Source organism: Carassius auratus, linkage group LG28B (genome assembly GCF_003368295.1).
Source record: "Carassius auratus strain Wakin linkage group LG28B, ASM336829v1, whole genome shotgun sequence".
In the NCBI taxonomy this organism is placed as follows: domain Eukaryota; kingdom Metazoa; phylum Chordata; class Actinopteri; order Cypriniformes; family Cyprinidae; genus Carassius; species Carassius auratus.
The window spans coordinates 1,593-20,650 of NC_039293.1; the positions used below are offsets into that span (position 1 = coordinate 1,593).

The following is a 19,058-nucleotide window of genomic DNA, read 5'->3' on the forward strand; positions in this document are numbered from 1 at the left end:
AATAATGCGCTCTTGTTGCTGCTTCTGAACCACTTACACATAACTTACTGTATACGCACTGTAGATGGAGTCCGTGTGACCCTTGTGCAATAAATATATTGGGCAAAACATATAACACCTGAGGTACCGCTACAGTGAGTTCTATGACCAATGCATGGAGAGAAAAAAAAAAGATCCCTGAACGCGGTTTTATTTTATTGTTTTCCATATGTCTAGACATTTTGTTTGACATCTTTACTTCGTTATTATTTTGACTTCTGTCTGTTCTAGAGACATTTGATAAAGTTCTCATTGGTTTTCTTTTGGAAATACGTTTACAATTTATACTGTATGCATTTATGACTGTAAAGCATGTCTATGTTTGTCAAAATCGTGATTAAAATCGAAATCGCAAAATTGATCAAAATCGTGATTTTTTTTTGTCCATATCGCACAGCCCTATTAGTGTTGCACATTTATCTTATATCATTCCAGTCAAACAACATTTGTATATATTATTCAATAGACTGTTAACGATACTGATTGGCTGCCACGGAGTGGCAGGTCCCACCTACCTTCCGGATGCCAGTTACTGCCTTCCGGCTGTCAATGGCAGCCACTTCCTGCTGCCAGCTATTTATATGAACCATCAGGTCCCTATCAAACAGCGTCCTTAACGCAGGTCACCTGCCAAGCAGTTTTGTTGTAAAAGAGCTGCTTGAAGAAATGGTGGAAAGCAGTAATTGTGGAACCATCACACTCTGGCTGGGCATCGCCTGTTGTGTTGGTGCCTAAAAAAGATGGCAGCCTTAGATTTTGTGTTGATTACCGAAAACTAATGCAGTAACTGAGAATGATGCTTACCCAATTCAAAATAACCGAGATACTCAAAATCACTCTCAGGTTCAGCAGTCTTCACTACCATCAACCTAATCTGCAACCATCTGGGAAGAGTAACACAAGGATTCTGAAATCGTAAAATTGTTCAAAGCCTTGGCACAAAACAACAACACGTGGAAAGACAAGTATGAGGTTTGCGAAGACAAACTTTATCACAAGACTTACCTAACAAAGGACCAAGTCCACTACAGAGTGTACCTACCTCACAGTCTCATTCCATCAGTCATTCAGTACTACTAGTACTACTAACAGCCTCCTTGTTCCAATGATACTCTGCCGCCAAAGTCCGGAACTCGATAGCGTAATCAGATACAGACTTTCTGCCTTGTTTGAGGTCCGCGAGAATCCGTGCCGCTTCTCTTCCCGCGACCGCGCGGTCAAACACCCTTCTCATTTCGGCGGCGAGTGTCTGGAACGAGGCACAGCATGGATCTTGGTTTTCTCACACCGCCGTCCCCCATAGCGCTGCCCTCCCAATCAGTAGCGCGAGTACAAATGCCACCTTGCTCTGTTCAGTGGCAAAGGTCCTGGGCTGCAGAGAAAAATGCATAGAACAGCGTGTTAGGAATGCTCTGCAATAGTTAGGCTCACCATTGTATAAATCGGGGACAGTTAGGCAGGGCTCCGACTGTGAAATGCTCTGTGGTGGTCCGGGGGGAGTGGCCGGTGTGGGTGGCGCAGTGGGAGTTCGTAGATGTTGCAATTGCTGGGTGAGCTCGGACACCTGCACCACAAGAGCTTGAATAGTCCGACCCGACTCAGTCATGTTCCTCACCTGGGCATCCATCCGTGAAATACTGGACTTGACAAATTCCTCCAGAGGAGAAGAGGATCCGCTTGCTGCTTCCATCGTTTGGTCAGATCGTTCTGTCATAATACAAGAAGTGGAAGCAATAATGCAAGTAACTCTTTATTGAGAGTAGAAAAGACACAAAGAAGTACTGGAGCTCGGGTGGGCTGGTGGTGCAGGGACTAGATGGTCAGCGTGCTGGTGAAGACAGGTGACGGTGAATATCCAGACGAGAAGGGACGAGCACCACAAGGACACCGAACAGGAACTCGAATCCAGAACAGGACTGGAACGGCGCACGCACACACACAAAGATCTGACAAAGAGAGGAGAGTGTGATGAGTCTTTATAGGCGAGTGAATTGGCAGCAGCTGATGCGATGAATGAGATCAGCTGGCATGCTGATCAGCAGGAACGAGCGGTCAAGCCCACTCACGCACACCTACACAGAACAACAAATACATGGAACACGAAGAAAACAGTAATTTCATGAACCGTGACAGCTTGTGCAACTGTTGTCTGAGCAACTGATGTTTATGCAGCTTATGTTTGAGCAACTGCTAGCTCATCGACGCCCTCCGTTTCAATCTCATTGGAGAAAAAAAGGCGGTGAGTCATGGCCGTCACTCGGGGGGAAGGACCACAACAGGCATCCGAACCCGGAGATCGGGCAGATCTGGCGGGTGAGGTAGGAAATAGGGACGCGCCCGTCTCCATACCCTCCAGCAGATCTTATCTGCGAACCCAGCGAGTGCGGACGTCGCTCCTCCTCGGCGAAAGCAGGACCAACACCGCGAGGAACGCTGGCGAAAACTCCCTCTCGAGAAGAGTCCTCTGGGATCGAAGCGTCCACACTGGCTTGTACCAGTGCAGGCAGTCGGCTCCCTCGAGAGCTGAAACAGCGTGCCTCGATCACAGGCAGAACGCGCACAGACCGTGTATTCCCACTCATGATGAACACACAATCTGAAATGCGATCTGGATTCGCCTTTCAGATGTCTCGTCATAACTTTGCTCTTTGATTATTGCTTACTCTGAGGAGCTAATAGTGACAAACAACAATAAATAAGACTGACAAGACAGAATGACAAGCACACACACAGAGCGCTTGCTGAAATACAGTATTGTTCAAAATAATAGCAGTACAATGTGACTAACCAGAATAATCAAGGTTTTTCGTATATTTTTTTATTGCTACGTGGCAAACAAGTTTACCAGTAGGTTCAGTAGATTCTCAGAAAACAAATGAGACCCAGCATTCATGATATGCACGCTCTTAAGGCTGTGCAATTGGGCAATTAGTTGAATTAGTTGAAAGGGGTGTGTTAAAAAAAATAGCAGTGTGGCATTCAATCACTGAGGTCATCAATTTTGTGAAGAAACAGGTGTGAATCAGGTGGCCCCTATTTAAGGATGAAGCCAACACTTGTTGAACATGCATTTGAAAGCTGAGGAAAATGGGTCGTTCAAGACATTGTTCAGAAGAACAGCGTACTTTGATTAAAAAGTTGATTAGAGAGGGGAAAACCTATAAAGAGGTGCAAAAAATGATAGGCTGTTCAGCTAAAATGATCTCCAATGCCTTAAAATGGAGAGCAAAACCAGAGAGACGTGGAAGAAAACGGAAGACAACCATCAAAATGGATAGAAGAATAACCAGAATGGCAAAGGCTCAGCCAATGATCACCTCCAGGATGATCAAAGACAGTCTGGAGTTACCTGTAAGTACTGTGACAGTTAGAAGACGTCTGTGTGAAGCTAATCTATTTTCAAGAATCCCCCGCAAAGTCCCTCTGTTAAAAAAAAGGCATGTGCAGAAGAGGTTACAATTTGCCAAAGAACACATCAACTGGCCTAAAGAGAAATGGAGGAACATTTTGTGGACTGATGAGAGTAAAATTGTTCTTTTTGGGTCCAAGGGCCACAGGCAGTTTGTGAGACGACCCCCAAACTCTGAATTCAAGCCACAGTACACAGTGAAGAAAGTGAAGCATGGAGGTGCAAGCATCATGATATGGGCATGTTTCTCCTACTATGGTGTTGGGCCTATTTATCGCATACCAGGGATCATGGATCAGTTTGCATATGTTAAAATACTTGAAGAGGTCATGTTGCCCTATGCTGAAGAGGACATGCCCTTGAAATGGTTGTTTCAACAAGACAATGACCCAAAACACACTAGTAAACGGGCAAAGTCTTGGTTCCAAACCAACAAAATTAATGTTATGGAGTGGCCAGCCCAATCTCCAGACCTTAATCCAATTGAGAACTTGTGGGGTGATATCAAAAATGCTGTTTCTGAAGCAAAACCAAGAAATGTGAATGAATTGTGGAATGTTGTTAAAGAATCATGGAGTGGAATAACAGCTGAGAGGTGCCACAAGTTGGTTGACTCCATGCCACACAGATGTCAAGCAGTTTTAAAAAACTGTGGTCATACAACTAAATATTAGTTTAGTGATTCACAGGATTGCTAAATCCCAGAAAAAAAAAATGTTTGTACAAAATAGTTTTGAGTTTGTACAGTCAAAGGTAGACACTGCTATTTTTTTGAACACACCCCTTTCAACTAATTGCCCAATTGCACAGCCTTAAGAGCGTGCATATCATGAATGCTGGGTCTTGTTTGTTTTCTGACAATCTACTGAACCTACTGGTAACTTGTTTGCCACGTAGCAATAAAAAATATACTAAAAACCTTGATTATTCTGGTTAGTCACATTGTACTGCTATTATTTTGAACAATACTGTACGCAAAGCTGAAGCCAGCTGCTCGGCTCATGCCTTTATAGCTTCCTGCTCGCTAATGTCACCCCGCCCGTGATGTCACGCTCTTCTAGATTAGATATGATATTCAGAGTCGCTCACGCTATACCCATTCCCCAAAGCGTTTTCGACGCAGCTCGAGTTCCTGAAGAGAAACACCCAGATTTTTGACTGTAGAGGAAGTAACAGTAAATCCGTCTAGTTGTAAATCCGTTGTCAAATTGTGCTCTACAATATTCTGTTTACTGTTTTTTGGCCAATTATTAATATCTCTGTCTTATCAGAATTTAATAGTAGAAAATTATTGGTCATTCAATCTTTTACATTTTTAACACACTGTTAGCTTAGATAATTGAGTTGTTTCATCTGGTTTCGTTGAGATATATAGCTGAGTATCATCAGCATAAAAGTGGAAACTTATCCCGTATTTTCTAATAATATTACCAAGGGGCAACATGTATATTGAAAATAGAAGGGGACCTAGGACGGATCGTTGTGGCACTCCATATTTTACTGGTGATAAATGAGATGACTCAACAAAATGGTAGAGATCGGACAGGTAGGATCTAAACCATCTTAGAGCTTGCCCTTGAATACCTGTATAGTTTTGTAATCGATCTATGAGTATGTCATGATCTATGGTGTTGAATGCAGCACTAAGATCTAGTAAAACTAGCAATGAAATGCAGCCTTGATCTGAAGCAAAAAGCAGGTCATTTGCATTTTAAACAAGTGCAGTTTCTGAAACCTGGCTGAAAATCTTCATACAGATAAAAAAAAATTGCAGGAAGGAGCTAAATTGAGCAGATACAACTTTTTTTTAAATTTTAGACATAAATGAAAGATTTTAAACAGGCCTATAATTTGCCAGTTCACTAGGATCTAGTTTTGGTTTCTTAATAAGAGGCTTGATAACCGCCAGCTTGAATGGTTTTGGGACGTGTCCTAAAGTTAATGACGAGTTTATGATATTGAGAAGCGGTTCTTCGGCTACAAGTAACAACTCTTTCAGTAATTTAGTGGGTACAGGATCTAATAAACATGTTGTTGGTTTAGATACAGTGATAAGTTTATTTAGCTCTTCCTGTCCTATATTTGTCAAGCACTGCAGTTTATTTTTGGGTGCGATGGATGAAACTGAAGTGTTAGACGCTGTAGAATCTACATAAGCTATTGTATTTCTAATGTTATCTATTTTATCAGTGAAGAAATTCATAAAGTCATTTATTACTTTTAAACGTTGATGGAAAATTTGAATCTGGTGGCATCTGGTAATTTGTTAATTTAGCCACTGTGCTAAATAAAAACCTTGGATTGTTTTGGTTATTTTCAATGAGTTTGTGGATATGCTCTGCCCTAGCAGTTTTTAGAGCCTGTCTATAGCTGGTCATACTGTTTTTCCATGCAATTCTAAAAACTTCCAAGTTAGTTTTTCTCCATTAGCACTCAAGACTAGAGTTTGTTTCTTGAGTGAGTGAGTATTACTGTTATACCATGGCACAGTACGTTTTCTCTAACCTTTTTCAATTTGATGGGGGCAACAGCTTCTAATGTATTAGAGAAAATGGTGCCCAAAGAGTTCATTAACCTCTTTAATGTTAAAAATGCGGACAATATTACTTAACACTAGTATGGCAAACAAGTGTTTGCTCACAAAACAACCCAGACCCCCGACTTGAAAGCACCGTAACAAGTACAGCCATTGCAGAAATGTATTATAGAGAGGCAGTAAGTTAAAACTCTGGATGCGCAATTGACTGACTTATCACATTTTTTGTATATTATTACAATACCCTGCTTACCTATTTATGATGAAATATAGGCTTGAGCTAAATGACTGTAAAAATACCTGTCAAGCTCAACATGCAAAGAGAAAGAGAGAGAGAGAGAGAGAGAGAGAGAGAGCTCAACAAACATACACACATTCTCCAGAATGGTGCTGATGATGGGCTCATCATTTCATGATGAAGACAGACTGGATATTCAGAAAACAGCAGCAGGACACGATTGTCTTTTTCAAAGATAAAGAAAATTATTTGGTTTCAGGAACATATGAATCCTAACGTAATTATTCTTGAAAATAATCGTTTAGTCTAAATATTTTCCATACAGTCTGCATGAGAGCTGAGGCAATGGCCAATGACAGCAGGAGCAAAAGTTGGAGAGTTCGCTTGTACAATATCATATGAATTCGCTGAAATTGTTTGAATTATTACTACTTTGACGTAGCACAGGGCTTGTACTGATAAGGTTGTGGGGTATGTAAAAAACAAAAAAAAAACATTCGGTGCAAAGTTTAACTGCAGTAAGGTTCTGTCGAGGTGCTCAGATCAACTCATATGACCATTGGAAATGTCTGCCTTAGCAGTTTTTGGTCTTCTCCATAAACACACAAGATGGTCGAATTCATCCCTCTCAACAAACAAGACAGGTTTGACAAGAGTTTGACAGGCCTTCCTTTGGTCTTCCCTTTCAGCTGAAATAAAGAAAAAGGAAAATGTTATTGTTGTTTTAATTCATACATGTTGTTAGAAATGATCTGTGAACAAAATATTTGAAAGGAAGGACTATAAGGAAGGTTATTAACACATAAGTAAGGATACATTAATTAAAGTAAATCAGTTATAACTAAATGTCTTCAACATTACCTGTCAAGTGTTGAACCTTTGAAGGACTTCAGCTTCCCTGACAACTTCTTCAATGTCAGCTTTGAGCTTCAAGTTCAAGTTCCCTGTTAATACAAGAACTGATCCAAATCTGATGTTGAGCTTTGACAATATGCCATGATGAACAAGAGAAAAATATGTTACGGAATTATGAATTACAGTTCAGAAAAATAGGAAAGGGAAATGAGTGAGAGAGAGAGAGAGAAAGAGAGAGAGCGCTTCAAAAAGAGCTGCTGGACACTTAATGTAAGATGTAGAATGTAGGAGCTGGAGGTGTGTGTGATATGAAGAAACTGCAAAACAGAAAAAAAAAAACACTGAATTACAATAACATTACTAAAAGGTATTAAAGGCATGGCATTGTGGTTGATGTGTTTTAACTATAAATACCACAGTAAAACAGTTATTATGGTAAAAAAAAAAATATGCTCGGTAAAATGTTGGGGGTCACTCCTCCTTTTTGCGAGTAGTAACAATGGTTACGACAGTCAAAGGTCATTTGATGACGACACACCCGACAAACGAGACTGTCGTCATAAGGCTGCTAGATTTTAAAACGTAATAATAGGTCGTAATACGCTGCTTGCACAAACGACCTATGTGGTCTTTTTTAGGAGGAGGACAGTCTCATTAATCGACAACAGCAAACACTATTGAAGGAGGAAAATGTAACTGTATGATGAGCTCTTCATGCTTTTCATTATTATCTGCTCTAGCTCAAAACAGTATTAATGTTCAAGTAAAGCCTCTGTCTTATAAAGAAATTCATGTGTCTTGTGACGAGCACTCAGAGGTATCAGCGTCGTCCTGGAAACCAAAGCAAAACACCTACACGTCCTTGTCACCGGCTGATCGGTCACAGCTGCTCCCCATCAGCCAACACATTCAAAAGGAGCACATGCTGCACTCATAAGACGGTCTAACCCCTCTCTCATTTCTTCGCAGAAAGCAGCGAGTGACCGACAGCCCACACCACACACTTTGGAGCATGTCATGACACCCACTTTCACATTGATTGGCACCGAAGAGCACGGAGAGCACACGGGAAGCAACAGCCACCAGAAAGCGGATCAGGACACTTCACCATGCACCCTTCACTTATCAATAAATCCACCCTCCGGGGCATTTAATTCACGCACCTCTTGTCGAGTGATTCTTCACCCCGTGACAGTATATATAGGCATAAATGAGGAATACTTTTATGTAAATGAGGAAATTAGTCTTTTATGAGGAAAAATGTTTATACATTACATCTTAAACTCTTTAAAAAGAGCAACAATGACCTGATCTTGAATCTGTAATTCCACTAATAATCAGGAGAGTCAAACAAAAGAACTGCTATAAAGAAATATATGAAGAAAAAAAACTACTTTTATAAACTCGTTACTACAGTATGTTGGTTTAGCCTGAAAATAATTACCTATATTTTTTTGACCAAATATAAAATTTCACACACACACCTTTCTGCTACAAGAAAACTGGTTAAACCAAGAAGTAGGATGCAAATACATGTGTACTGTATCTACAGCATTTACTTTGTTTTATATTTGTAAAAACAACAACAACATCATCCTTTTAAAAAAAAAACTCTTATGTCTTTTATATTTATATACATTTGTAAGAATACATATTCTTTGTTCTAAATCAATAGTAGACCTCATATCACTCATGCTAAACAAACTCTTGTTTAGGTAAATGTATTTCTCAGTTGTGACATGACTTACCTAGTTGATGATATGATACATGATATGATATTAATAAAGCAATCAAGAGTTCATATGACAATTTATAACATATAAAATAATACAGGTTGATTTTCTCTTTCACCCATCACCGAACAACCCACACAATGAAAGAGTCCCTCCCATTATTTCGGCTAATAAACGGGCCGCTGAAATCATTCTCTCTGTGTACTCATGTGTCTGATTATAGAATTCAGGATTAGCATTTGTGGAAGTGGTCTCATTTTTTCCCTATCAATTTGATGGACCACAATAATTTTTAAGTAAAATAATCAAATGAAATGAACCCAAAAATACAACACCTTTTTAAAGTTTAGAGATTATTTTTTGGGAAAAAATGGACTGAGATATGAGTGAAAATGTATCACCTAGCCCAGGCGCAATTATTTTACACAGAAATTCATACATACACGTGATAACCAAAACAGGATTAAAAAGACACTATTATAAGCTCTCTATGCTTTTCATTATTATCCAAATGTCCAAATTCTTAACATGTAGTCTAAATAATATTTAATATGTATTGCTATAACTCAAAAACAATTATTGTATTTCCTTTTATTTCATTTACTTCAACATGCAAACTTTGATCTCAGAAGTAATCATCACAGATAATCAGTGGTGTATAGTTTTCATTCCTCAGATACCCCAAACTAACAAATGGATAGAGTTTCTCATCAAAACACTGATTAGTGAAAGAATACATAAAAGACATAGCCTCCACATCATAAAAAGAGACAAGACCCTTCTCATAATCCACAAACACACCGACCCTCTGAGGATTCACACTCAGAGGAAGAGAGACATGTGGAGACTTACGAGCCCAGCACTCTCCATCTCTCAGACTCACAGTCCAATATCCAATCATAGGACTCACAACGGTCAAGCCAATCCTGTTAACAGATGCTCTGGCCACTCCTAAATCCCACTCAGTTTGCCCCTTTACCTGAACCTCATAGTAAAAACACCCCGAGGAAAATCCATCCTTCCCAAGAACACCAAGATAATCATTAAATCTTTTTCCATTCAGTATTTCCAGTAGTGTCTCTCTATAACTCACTTGTTTCCTATCAAGAGACACGAAGAGATGTGGATGAGCCGTATCAGCATCCAGAATCACATTCACTGTGGAAAATAAATAGAAACATCTGCTTTACAGATGAGTATAATAAAATACATGGAATGTTACATTTTATTTTCATTGGAATTATAGTAATTTTACAACAAGATAAACAAATAAAAAATGTTTAATTATCTAATTGTTCTGATCACATTTTATTTTATGTGCTTTGTGTGATTTTGTTGTTCATTGCTGGATCGCCTGTTGATTTGTTTGTCTTGCTTTTCTTTTGTTAAACATTTATACATTTAAATATATAGTTTTCTCTTATGGCACTAAAAAGGCATTTGATGATTTAGTATTTAAATCATTTGATTGCATTTATACAGTGCATTATACAAAACTCCCAAACACATGAAAGAATTGACATAATAATGAATTTGGGAAAATATAAATTATCAAAATAAATAATTATGTTATTAAAAACGAGTAATTTTTACTCACCTGTGTGTGTTCTTAAATGCGTGACCTCTAAAAACAAAGTACAAAGTTAGAAAGGCTTCACAACAGAATTCATCTTAAGATTAATAATGAGATCAATAATTTTTTTCACCACTTGATCCAACAAAATCTAAGAAGACTTTACAGTGTTTAAATATCTTATTATAATAAAATATAACACATGTTATAGACATATGAATACACAACATATTAATTCATTTAATTCTGTTGTAGCCATTAAAGAAAGTGTATTTTCTTGTATATTATTTATGTTTAAATAGTTTTGGTTTGTGGTTTCAAAATAAATATATTAATGCAGCCATATTAACAAATTTACCTTGTAATATTATCATCTTCTGATTTTGTAAACGTTGATCAAATTCTAAAAGCAATTCAGAAAAATATGAATATATAAATACATATACAGTACATATGTACAATAATAAATATACAATATACAATTAAATGCTGATCAGGACCCAAGATACACAAAAGTAAAACACAGAGTCTGTTAAGCAACTTCACTTTAAATTAATAATAAATTCTCATTAACTCATTAAAGAACAATTTCTTCATGTTTTATTCTCCTATTCTCAAATTTCATAATGAAACATGAGAAAACAACATTAAATAATTTAGGCTATATTCACCTGGGGGGTATTCCAGAAAGCAGATTATGTGACATACACGGGTATGATTAAGGTTAAGTAATCAGATAAACTTAGGGTATGCAAGTAGCCATAGCAATCTTAACATAATCGGCTCTGGAGTACTTTGGTTTTCATCTGTTACATACATTTTTTATAGTTTGATTTACTCGCACACCTTCTATTCATTTCATTGATTGGTTTAGTCTGTCTATTTAAGATCTTTGTCTTATTTAGTTCATGGTTAGTTCTCATTGCACTTTACCAAGCTGTTTTGTTCCTGTTTCTGAAGTGCTGTTCGACTCGGTGTTCAGCTGGGCTGGAGTGAGTTGCCCGGGGGACTGACGAACTCGCTGCCAGCCGCCCGAGATGTGGAGGGACGGCTGCCGTCCGTGAAGGAGCAGAGGAGTCGCCACCATTTGCCTGGAGGCCTGAGCCTGCTGCTGTCCGCCATACTGGGAAGGAGCAGGGAACTGGGGACTCCTGCCGGCTGCTCAAGGAGTGTCCTGCCGTCCACCAAGGGCTATCCAGTGCCACCACCAGGCACCGTGGAAGAGTTCACCCAGCTGGTGGAGGACCGAGCGGCAGTGTGTTTGGGAACCGAAACAATTGTTTTATCTCCCGTCTATTTCTCCTCATCTCCTTTTCTCTCACCTCTTCTGCTGTTTATACCCCCAGGTGCCCATGGCCACCGTGATCGGTTCCCATGGGTGGGGGGTTTAAGTAGAGAACAGTTTTGTGAGTACCCCCAAGGCTGCTAGGGGCGATGGGGGTATGTGATGAGTTGGGCGGGCCGAGAGATGTGGGAATGGAGTGAGGCCGGTGGAGTAATTGGAAATGAGTGACACCTGCGCCACTCACCGGTCTCGAGTCCCACGAAGTAGCTTCCGCAGGATAACGGGAGGAGTTACGACAGTGAATGACGAGAGCGTTTTGGTTTTGCTTATCGTCCGTGAGGGGCTGTCGTGCATTTATGTGTTTATTTTATTATTAAAGTTTTTGTTTAAATGTTTGCTGGTTCCTGCCTCCTTCTTCCCGTGACTACGAACGTTTTCATATTGTTACACATCCCTTCACCTCTGATGGTCTCCTCATTCCCTCCAGCGTCCTGGTTTCTCTTCAGATGCTTATCACCATGGCTCCACTTCCTTTGGCTGTGTCTCAGTCAATCGTCACCCTTATTCCTGCAGCCAAGCCTCACCATGGCTCCTTCCTTCCTCAACTCTAGTGTGTTCTTTAAAGGAGGGATAATCTCAGGGTTCATCTGTGTTTATTTTGATTTTGCACGTTTTAGCTCAGTTTTAGTACAATTGTGCTCTGGGCATCCATTTGGTAAGGAGTGACCCTGGTCTTATGTGCTAACCGTGGCTAGCATACCTCGAGTAAACAAGTTTTGGGTATCTTGGTCCGTTCATGAGAGGCTCTCCTCAATGTCCCGGGTATCGTTACATTTGGGGGGGGGATTCTGATTTAGAGGCATTCAGTTATAATCCTAGAGATGGTAGCTTCTCACCAGTGACTCCTCAGCCAAACATATGCACCAAATATCTGAAAATAGTCAACCCAGGTCATGTTTCCTACTGGTCAGCAAACAATCCAACACTTCTGATTTAAAATGAAAGAAAGAGTCAACATCCAAGGATCAAAAAGAGACATAGCTATGAACACTTGGCTGCAACTAGCCAATTATCCCTGTGGTAATTGTTCCTGCTTAAAACCCCAAAGGCCAGAAGGATCCTGAAGATCCACTTTCACAGTCTTTACTCATACTGAAATCACCTGAGAGCTCAATGTATATGTCATGGAAAGCTAACCTTGCTTTCTGGAATACACCATAGGCCTACATCTGTTCAACCAAGGGAACCAGCCAACAAGTGTCTAGCATACATAAACTCATTTTATATTGCTTAAAACTGCCATTATAGATTAAACCCAAACATTAATTTGAGATGTGGTGGAGTTAAGATTGTTCATGAGAACTATTCACAGTCTATTTACTTAAAATAAAATGTATAAAAAAACAAGAAAACAAGAATTTACTTCTGTTATTCTTAGTAAACACAGCTATCAGTATTCCAGCATTCACACTGAGCACAACGGCTAGTGAAATCAGGATGACTGATGTCGTCCAGAGATTAAACATATTACCTGCAAAACAAATCCATAATTAAACATACTGTGTAAATCAAACATTCGAAAATTATTTTTAATCTTATGATGATCAATTTTGAATTGTACATAAACACTGTTAATACAAAAGTATTGTAGACTTAATGCTTCTGTGCTTTTAACTTAATGGCCTAAGCTGATAATGCATTACTTATTTATTTTTAACTGAATCAGAAATACCAGAACATGACAAACAAGACAAACAAGTAAAGGAACAATGTGCCAGTACTTACTTGTGGCGATAATCATTGTCTCAAGCATATGATGCTTCAGTTTGATTCTGCAGTGAATCTTGCTGTCTCTCTCATATACAGTGACAGTGTGTTTCACACTGAATCCATCTTCATTTCTGTGTGTCTCTGTAGTTTCTGAACTCAAACGGACTCCTTCACTGTTCAGCCACTCAAGAACAGGTTCAGGATACCAACCTTCAGATTCACATTGTAGAAGAAGCCCTCCTGATTGATCAAATCCATCTACAGTGATCACTGGAGGACTTCCTACAGCTACAGAGACCAAGATGAACAACATTCATTGTGATATAAACATAAAACAGCAACATGTACACAAAATGAATCATGACTTAACTCATTAAATCATAGTTTTCATTGGTTTACCCACCTTCAACACTGACATCAACAGTAGCATTACCAGACCAGGATTTGGACTGAATTAAACACTTGTAACGTCCTTCATCAGAGACTTGGGCAGATGAGAGTTTGAGTGATGCATCTCCTCTCTGTAATTCTTCATGATTCAGTTTTGTTCTCCCTCTGTAGGACTGACTCTGATTTGTGTTTCTGTCGTCATGATCCTCATAGAGATGCACTACTGAGTCTATCAGATCAGATCTAAACCACTCCACTCTCATGTCCACAACACTGATGTTGGGTTTAACTGAACAGGGCAGAATCACATCTTCACCAGCTAAAGCAATTACTGGATCTGCAGGTCCCACGACTACATACTGCTCTGTAAAAGAGAACGAGGATAGGTCTTAACAGGTTTTGAGTCTTCACTACATTGTGAACTGATGTGTCATCATTTATTTACTCTCCAAACCTTCAATTCCTTTTAGCAAAGAAGATAGTTTGTATAATGTTCATAAATCACTGAGTGGCAACCTCCGAAAATACAAAGAAATCATAAGAGCAGTAAACTTAGATGTGTCGAACCAGGTTTAATGTTGAACTGAAACACCACAATTTGATCTTTCACATCTCACTGATCATAACATATCATTGTAACAACATAATTTGGACCAATCAGACACACAACTATTTGATAACAAATAATATCTAACGTCTATATAGATCACTGATCACCAGATCAGAGCGGTTCTTTTAGATTCAGGAATTCCAGGAGAAGATGCTGAGCTAAAAGCTTGTGCCAGGCTTCGGCCTCGACTATTCATTCATAAAGATCCTCTGATTCAAACTGGTCTTTCTCATCAACTCACTTCAGCAGAGACCAACTGGAGCCCCAAAGTGCATCAGGACTCTTTCTCAAACAAGTGAGATGCGCAAGTATCAAGCTTAGTCTTATTAATTGATACATTAGTCATCATATGCACCTTTTACAAAAGTGTGTTTGAACTTAGAAGCTGATGTTTCCTTCAGCCTGTAGATCTGCTGAATATCAAATTGTATGATAGCTTCATGTTTTATTTTTCATATCTTTACTGCTTAAGCTTTAACCCTTTTTCATATGCCCATTGTATGTGTGGGTATATTAGACTAGTTTAAGTTTTTATGTAGTTAATAAAGTCTTATTTGTATCACACTTGAGGTTGTTCATTGTTTGCTCATAACTAAAGCCTCTAATCATGCAGATTTTTGCTACATGTTCTGAGTAGTATTGTACAGTAAGAAAGTTATTTTCCTTTACCAGGAAATTAACTTTCTTAGAATTGACAGACAGTTGACACTGAGAGGTCAAGTAAATACTTACAGCGGATCTAAATATTTATAATTACTCATAACTAGTTATGATTGAGTATTTATATTTCCCCCTTGATCATGTTTGACTTTAGGGCTGCAGGGAAAATGTACAGAATTAACACCTTTAGCCAGAAGATGACCACCATGTACATTATTCCTTGTGTGATTATGTCTTCCTACCACTTAACAAATAAAGTCATGCTTCATCTCTTTAAAAATTATAAATCATTACCTGATCTTGAATCCGTAATTCCAATAATAACCAGCAGTGTCAAAAAAATTAATTTCATGTCTGAGAAAAATGGATGCTAAAAGAAAAATGTGAAGAGAAAACGTATTATAATCAGAAACTCACACAATGGTGTTAACATGCAAGTGTTTTGCCTCTAAATACTTGCATACACACACAAAATACATTCCATACACATCTACTATAGCTTTCAGTTACAGAACTGCTTAAACTAGTAGAAATAGCAAATGTTGTGGTGTGCATGATGTTCACAGTCACATGAGGCCCGGAGGCACTATGTTAACACCCAGCAGAATGCAAAGATGACAGGCCAAAATAAAATGCCTTGGAAAATGGGAAAATGTGGGAAAAAGGAAGTGGATCATCTAGCAAAGGAGGCACAGAAATTATCTTCTATAGAACTGAACACGGTCTTCCACTTTGTAAAGAAGTTAAGGCTATAATATTAAAGGCAAATACAATGGAATGAGGAAGAAAGAAGATACAATTGGTGGTGAAAGAGGAAGTGGAGGCAGTAGAAGAGTAATTATTCCCTGTAAAGAATGAACAAACACCAGTCTGGGAATTGCAGTCTATGTGGATTGATAGAAACTGTAGATCATGTATTAATATATTGCGCTGCTTATTAAAATGAAAGGTTAATTCTGATGGAAGAGTTTATAGAAATGGGGATAGGAAATATTACACTTGAACTATTGAATAACGGCTTGGAAAGTATATAAAGCATTAATGAAACATTTAAGAAAGGTGCATCTGTTTAAAATGATTTAGAAGCCAAATTATTATTAGTGGTCCTTTTCCTAATTTTTCAGCTTAGTCTTTCTTCTGGTCCCATCGACAAACCACAATTCAGCTCAATACTTGCTTACACACATACATTTACCAAATACATTTCATGCACACAGTACGATCATTTTATGTTGTAGAAAAACTTTTAAACTGGCAGAAAAGCACAACATAAACTATCACACATGCACAAACACAGATCTCTATACAGATCAATTTACTGACATTTTTTTTTAATCATGTTTCAATTGCGAGAAATTAAACAGAGCTCGTTTAAATCTCCTGCTTTCACATCTGTAATATTTTAAAAGCAATAACTGCAATTTCACTTACCTTTTTTCGCACCTGCACTGTAATTAACAAATTTTCCTTTATATGATTAAACAGTGTTTGTTCATTTGATATTTGGTGAAATATTTCACATTACTCTGGAAAACAAGACAGACAGAAGCACACTGTCACACTATATGGGATACGTTTTCATTTGGGCAACTGTTGTCTTTATATTAGGGATGCACGATATTGGATTTTGGCCGATATTCGATATGCCGATATTTTCTAAATAATTTTGGCCGATGCCGATACCGATATCGATATATATACAAATATATACTGATATATTTACAAATATATACTGATATATTTAAACTTTAATTTTACTGAAGAGAAATCCATGTATCTCTTCTGTACTGATTCTACCATAAATTTATTATTTTTACAAATGTAGACAGACATTCACATCTGAAAAACAGGTCAATTATTTCACTTGGAGAATATCGGTTTGGCTCATCGGCAGAAATATTCATATCGGCCGATACCGATAATGGTCATTTTAAGCTTTTATCGGCCGATACCGATGTTGTGCCGATATTATCGTGCATCCCTACTTTATATTATAAACACAAACAACGTTATACTTTATATTTACACCTAAAGTTTGAGAAAACAGACTTCTGTTGGTATGATGCAGCTATCATTATTCCAACAATCACACTGAGCAGAACAGCACCTGAAATCCTCCAAAGCTAAACCTTTTACCTAAAACAAAGACTCACATATTGAACATACATACAAATATTTATATCTGAAGGTGCTGAATGAAAGGTGTCACAGTACTGCATTTACATCAGGCGTTAAACTTTCAGAGATGTGTAAACTATGATTATCACTGAATAACTTTAAAAGATTTAGACTATATAGAACCAGCATTTAGCATGTTAAGCATGTTTCTGAGGGGTCACACTCATACCAGATCTCTCGCCTGTCAAGCTCCTGTGGGGCTTTCAGTGGACGAAGACAGAAGGAGGTGAATTGTCAGAATTGTCTTTTTGTTCAGTGATGCACTTTATGAAACTTTTAACAGGGCAAAGGGGGTCACTTGGACTGCCAAACATGAATGATCGGTAGCTGTCTCGGTAACTCAATTTTCTTTTTTTTTCTTTTTATAACGAATGAATGCATTCAATTAAGGATGCTGTTAACCAGTGTAACTTACCTGGCCACGGTTTCGTCTAAAGCCTCAGGTAAGCCTACATCACCGTCTCCTCCATTATGACGGAAAACATAAAAACAAAAAAGAGCGTTTCTGGCTCCACCTATCCTGGCAGAATTGTCTTTTTGGCAGCTGTCCTCTTGCGAAATTGATATGGAACAGAACGCTAATCTGGAATCCCTGGCCACGGGATTGGGGTCACGGTATATTCTGGCAAAACTGTTTACCGATCACGTTTCTCAGTCGGCAAAACAAACTGTGGTAAACTCCCCTAACAGCACGCGATGGGTGACTCGAGCATGCAATGTTCCTCCGTGTTTTCCACAGAAAGAACGGGGTTTGAGAAGTAGAAGGCGGGGCAACAGTTAAAACATTTCAAAGTTAAAGTTCATTCAAACAGATATTAAAAGACAAGTTTCAGTCAAATACGTATGTTTTAGTCCTATAACAAAACCGTTAAAGCAGAGCGCATCTGGAATATTAGAACATGTTTTATGTGTCATCTCTATTCAATAAAGACAGACTTCTGTAACTAATTTGACTTTCTTTTTAATAAACTTGAAAGCCTCTACATTCATTTCCACATGCGTTTACCCATAGCGTGCTTCCCTCTTCTGGTTCCCCACTACAACAACATACAACAATTGTTCCTATTGTCACATCCTTTCTCTTTTTTTTTTTTAAACTTGCTACATGTAACTAGCATTCTGAACAGCTCTTGATTTCTGATACAAACATAAGATACATTTCCTTATAACTTTTGTATATTAATATCACTCTCTATTCAATAAAGACAGACTTCTGTAACTAATTTGACTTTCTTTTTATAAACTTGAAAGCCTCTACATTCATTTCCACATGCGTTTACCCATAGCGTGCTTCCCTCTTCTGGTTCCCCACTACAACAACATACAACAATTGTCCCTATTGTCACATCCTTTCTCTTTTTTTTTTTTTTTAAACTTGCTACATGTAACTAGCATTCTGAACAGCTCTTGATTTCTGATACAAACATAAGATACATTTCCTTATAACTTTTGTATATTAATATCACATTTCCTTAGGACAGTTTCACATTTCTTTTTTTTTTCTTTTTTTTTCTTTTTTACTTGTGATATAGTCTTTTAAGTATTGCGGTTTCTTAATCAATCGCCCTGCTTTCGTGACATTAGATGCTGGGATGTCTGTCTGTTTGGTGTTCTGCATCTGATTTTCCACATTGTTGGATGTTTGTGATTGAGAATCTGCAGTTCCTGCGTGTTCTATATTGTCAGCAACAACAGTCTCTGTTTGGTTGGATACTCTGAGGGTCATTCCCTGGTCCCTTCGGAGATGTCTCCTGTTCCTCCTTATAACACCTCCAGACTCCA

General features: G+C 38.4%; 1 protein-coding gene across 8 annotated transcripts; it reads right to left on the reverse strand.

The window, feature by feature from the left end:
- Positions 1-395: 395 nt before the first annotated feature.
- Positions 396-18,359, reverse strand: LOC113067618 (butyrophilin subfamily 1 member A1-like). 8 transcript variants are annotated; one of them, XM_026239977.1, is made up of 13 exons: positions 17,692-18,358; positions 16,530-16,624; positions 15,393-15,468; positions 13,842-14,192; positions 13,454-13,726; positions 13,092-13,199; positions 10,742-10,786; positions 10,408-10,434; positions 9,904-9,968; positions 1,822-1,985; positions 1,655-1,746; positions 844-1,411; positions 397-770 (listed from the first exon to the last, which is right to left on the reverse strand). In XM_026239977.1, the coding sequence occupies exons 3-10, from the start codon at positions 15,448-15,450 to the stop codon at positions 1,860-1,862; spliced, it is 1,053 nt and encodes a 350-aa protein (XP_026095762.1). In that variant the 5' UTR covers positions 15,451-15,468; positions 16,530-16,624; positions 17,692-18,358; the 3' UTR covers positions 397-770; positions 844-1,411; positions 1,655-1,746; positions 1,822-1,859. The 8 variants fall into 8 exon arrangements, with proteins under 8 accessions (XP_026095760.1, XP_026095762.1, XP_026095761.1 ...); XM_026239976.1 differs by having other exon boundaries at positions 398-770; positions 844-923; positions 1,082-1,411; positions 1,655-1,985; XM_026239975.1 differs by having other exon boundaries at positions 396-770; positions 1,655-1,985.
- Between the last annotated feature and the right edge of the window lie 699 nt (positions 18,360-19,058).

What these genes read in the sequence shown, in the direction of transcription:
- LOC113067618 (XM_026239972.1), bottom strand. Translation starts at nt 15,450, where the DNA reads ATGAAATTAATTTTTTTGACACTGCTGGTTATTATTGGAATTACGGAT. An exon ending in TGTTGATGTCAGTGTTGAAG is followed by an intron (nt 13,727 to 13,841) that starts GTGGGTAAACCA and finishes TGGTCTCTGTAG; the next exon opens with CTGTAGGAAGTCCTCCAGTG. An exon ending in GTTTACTAAGAATAACAGAA is followed by an intron (nt 10,787 to 13,091) that starts GTAAATTCTTGT and finishes AATTGCTTTTAG; the next exon opens with AATTTGATCAACGTTTACAA.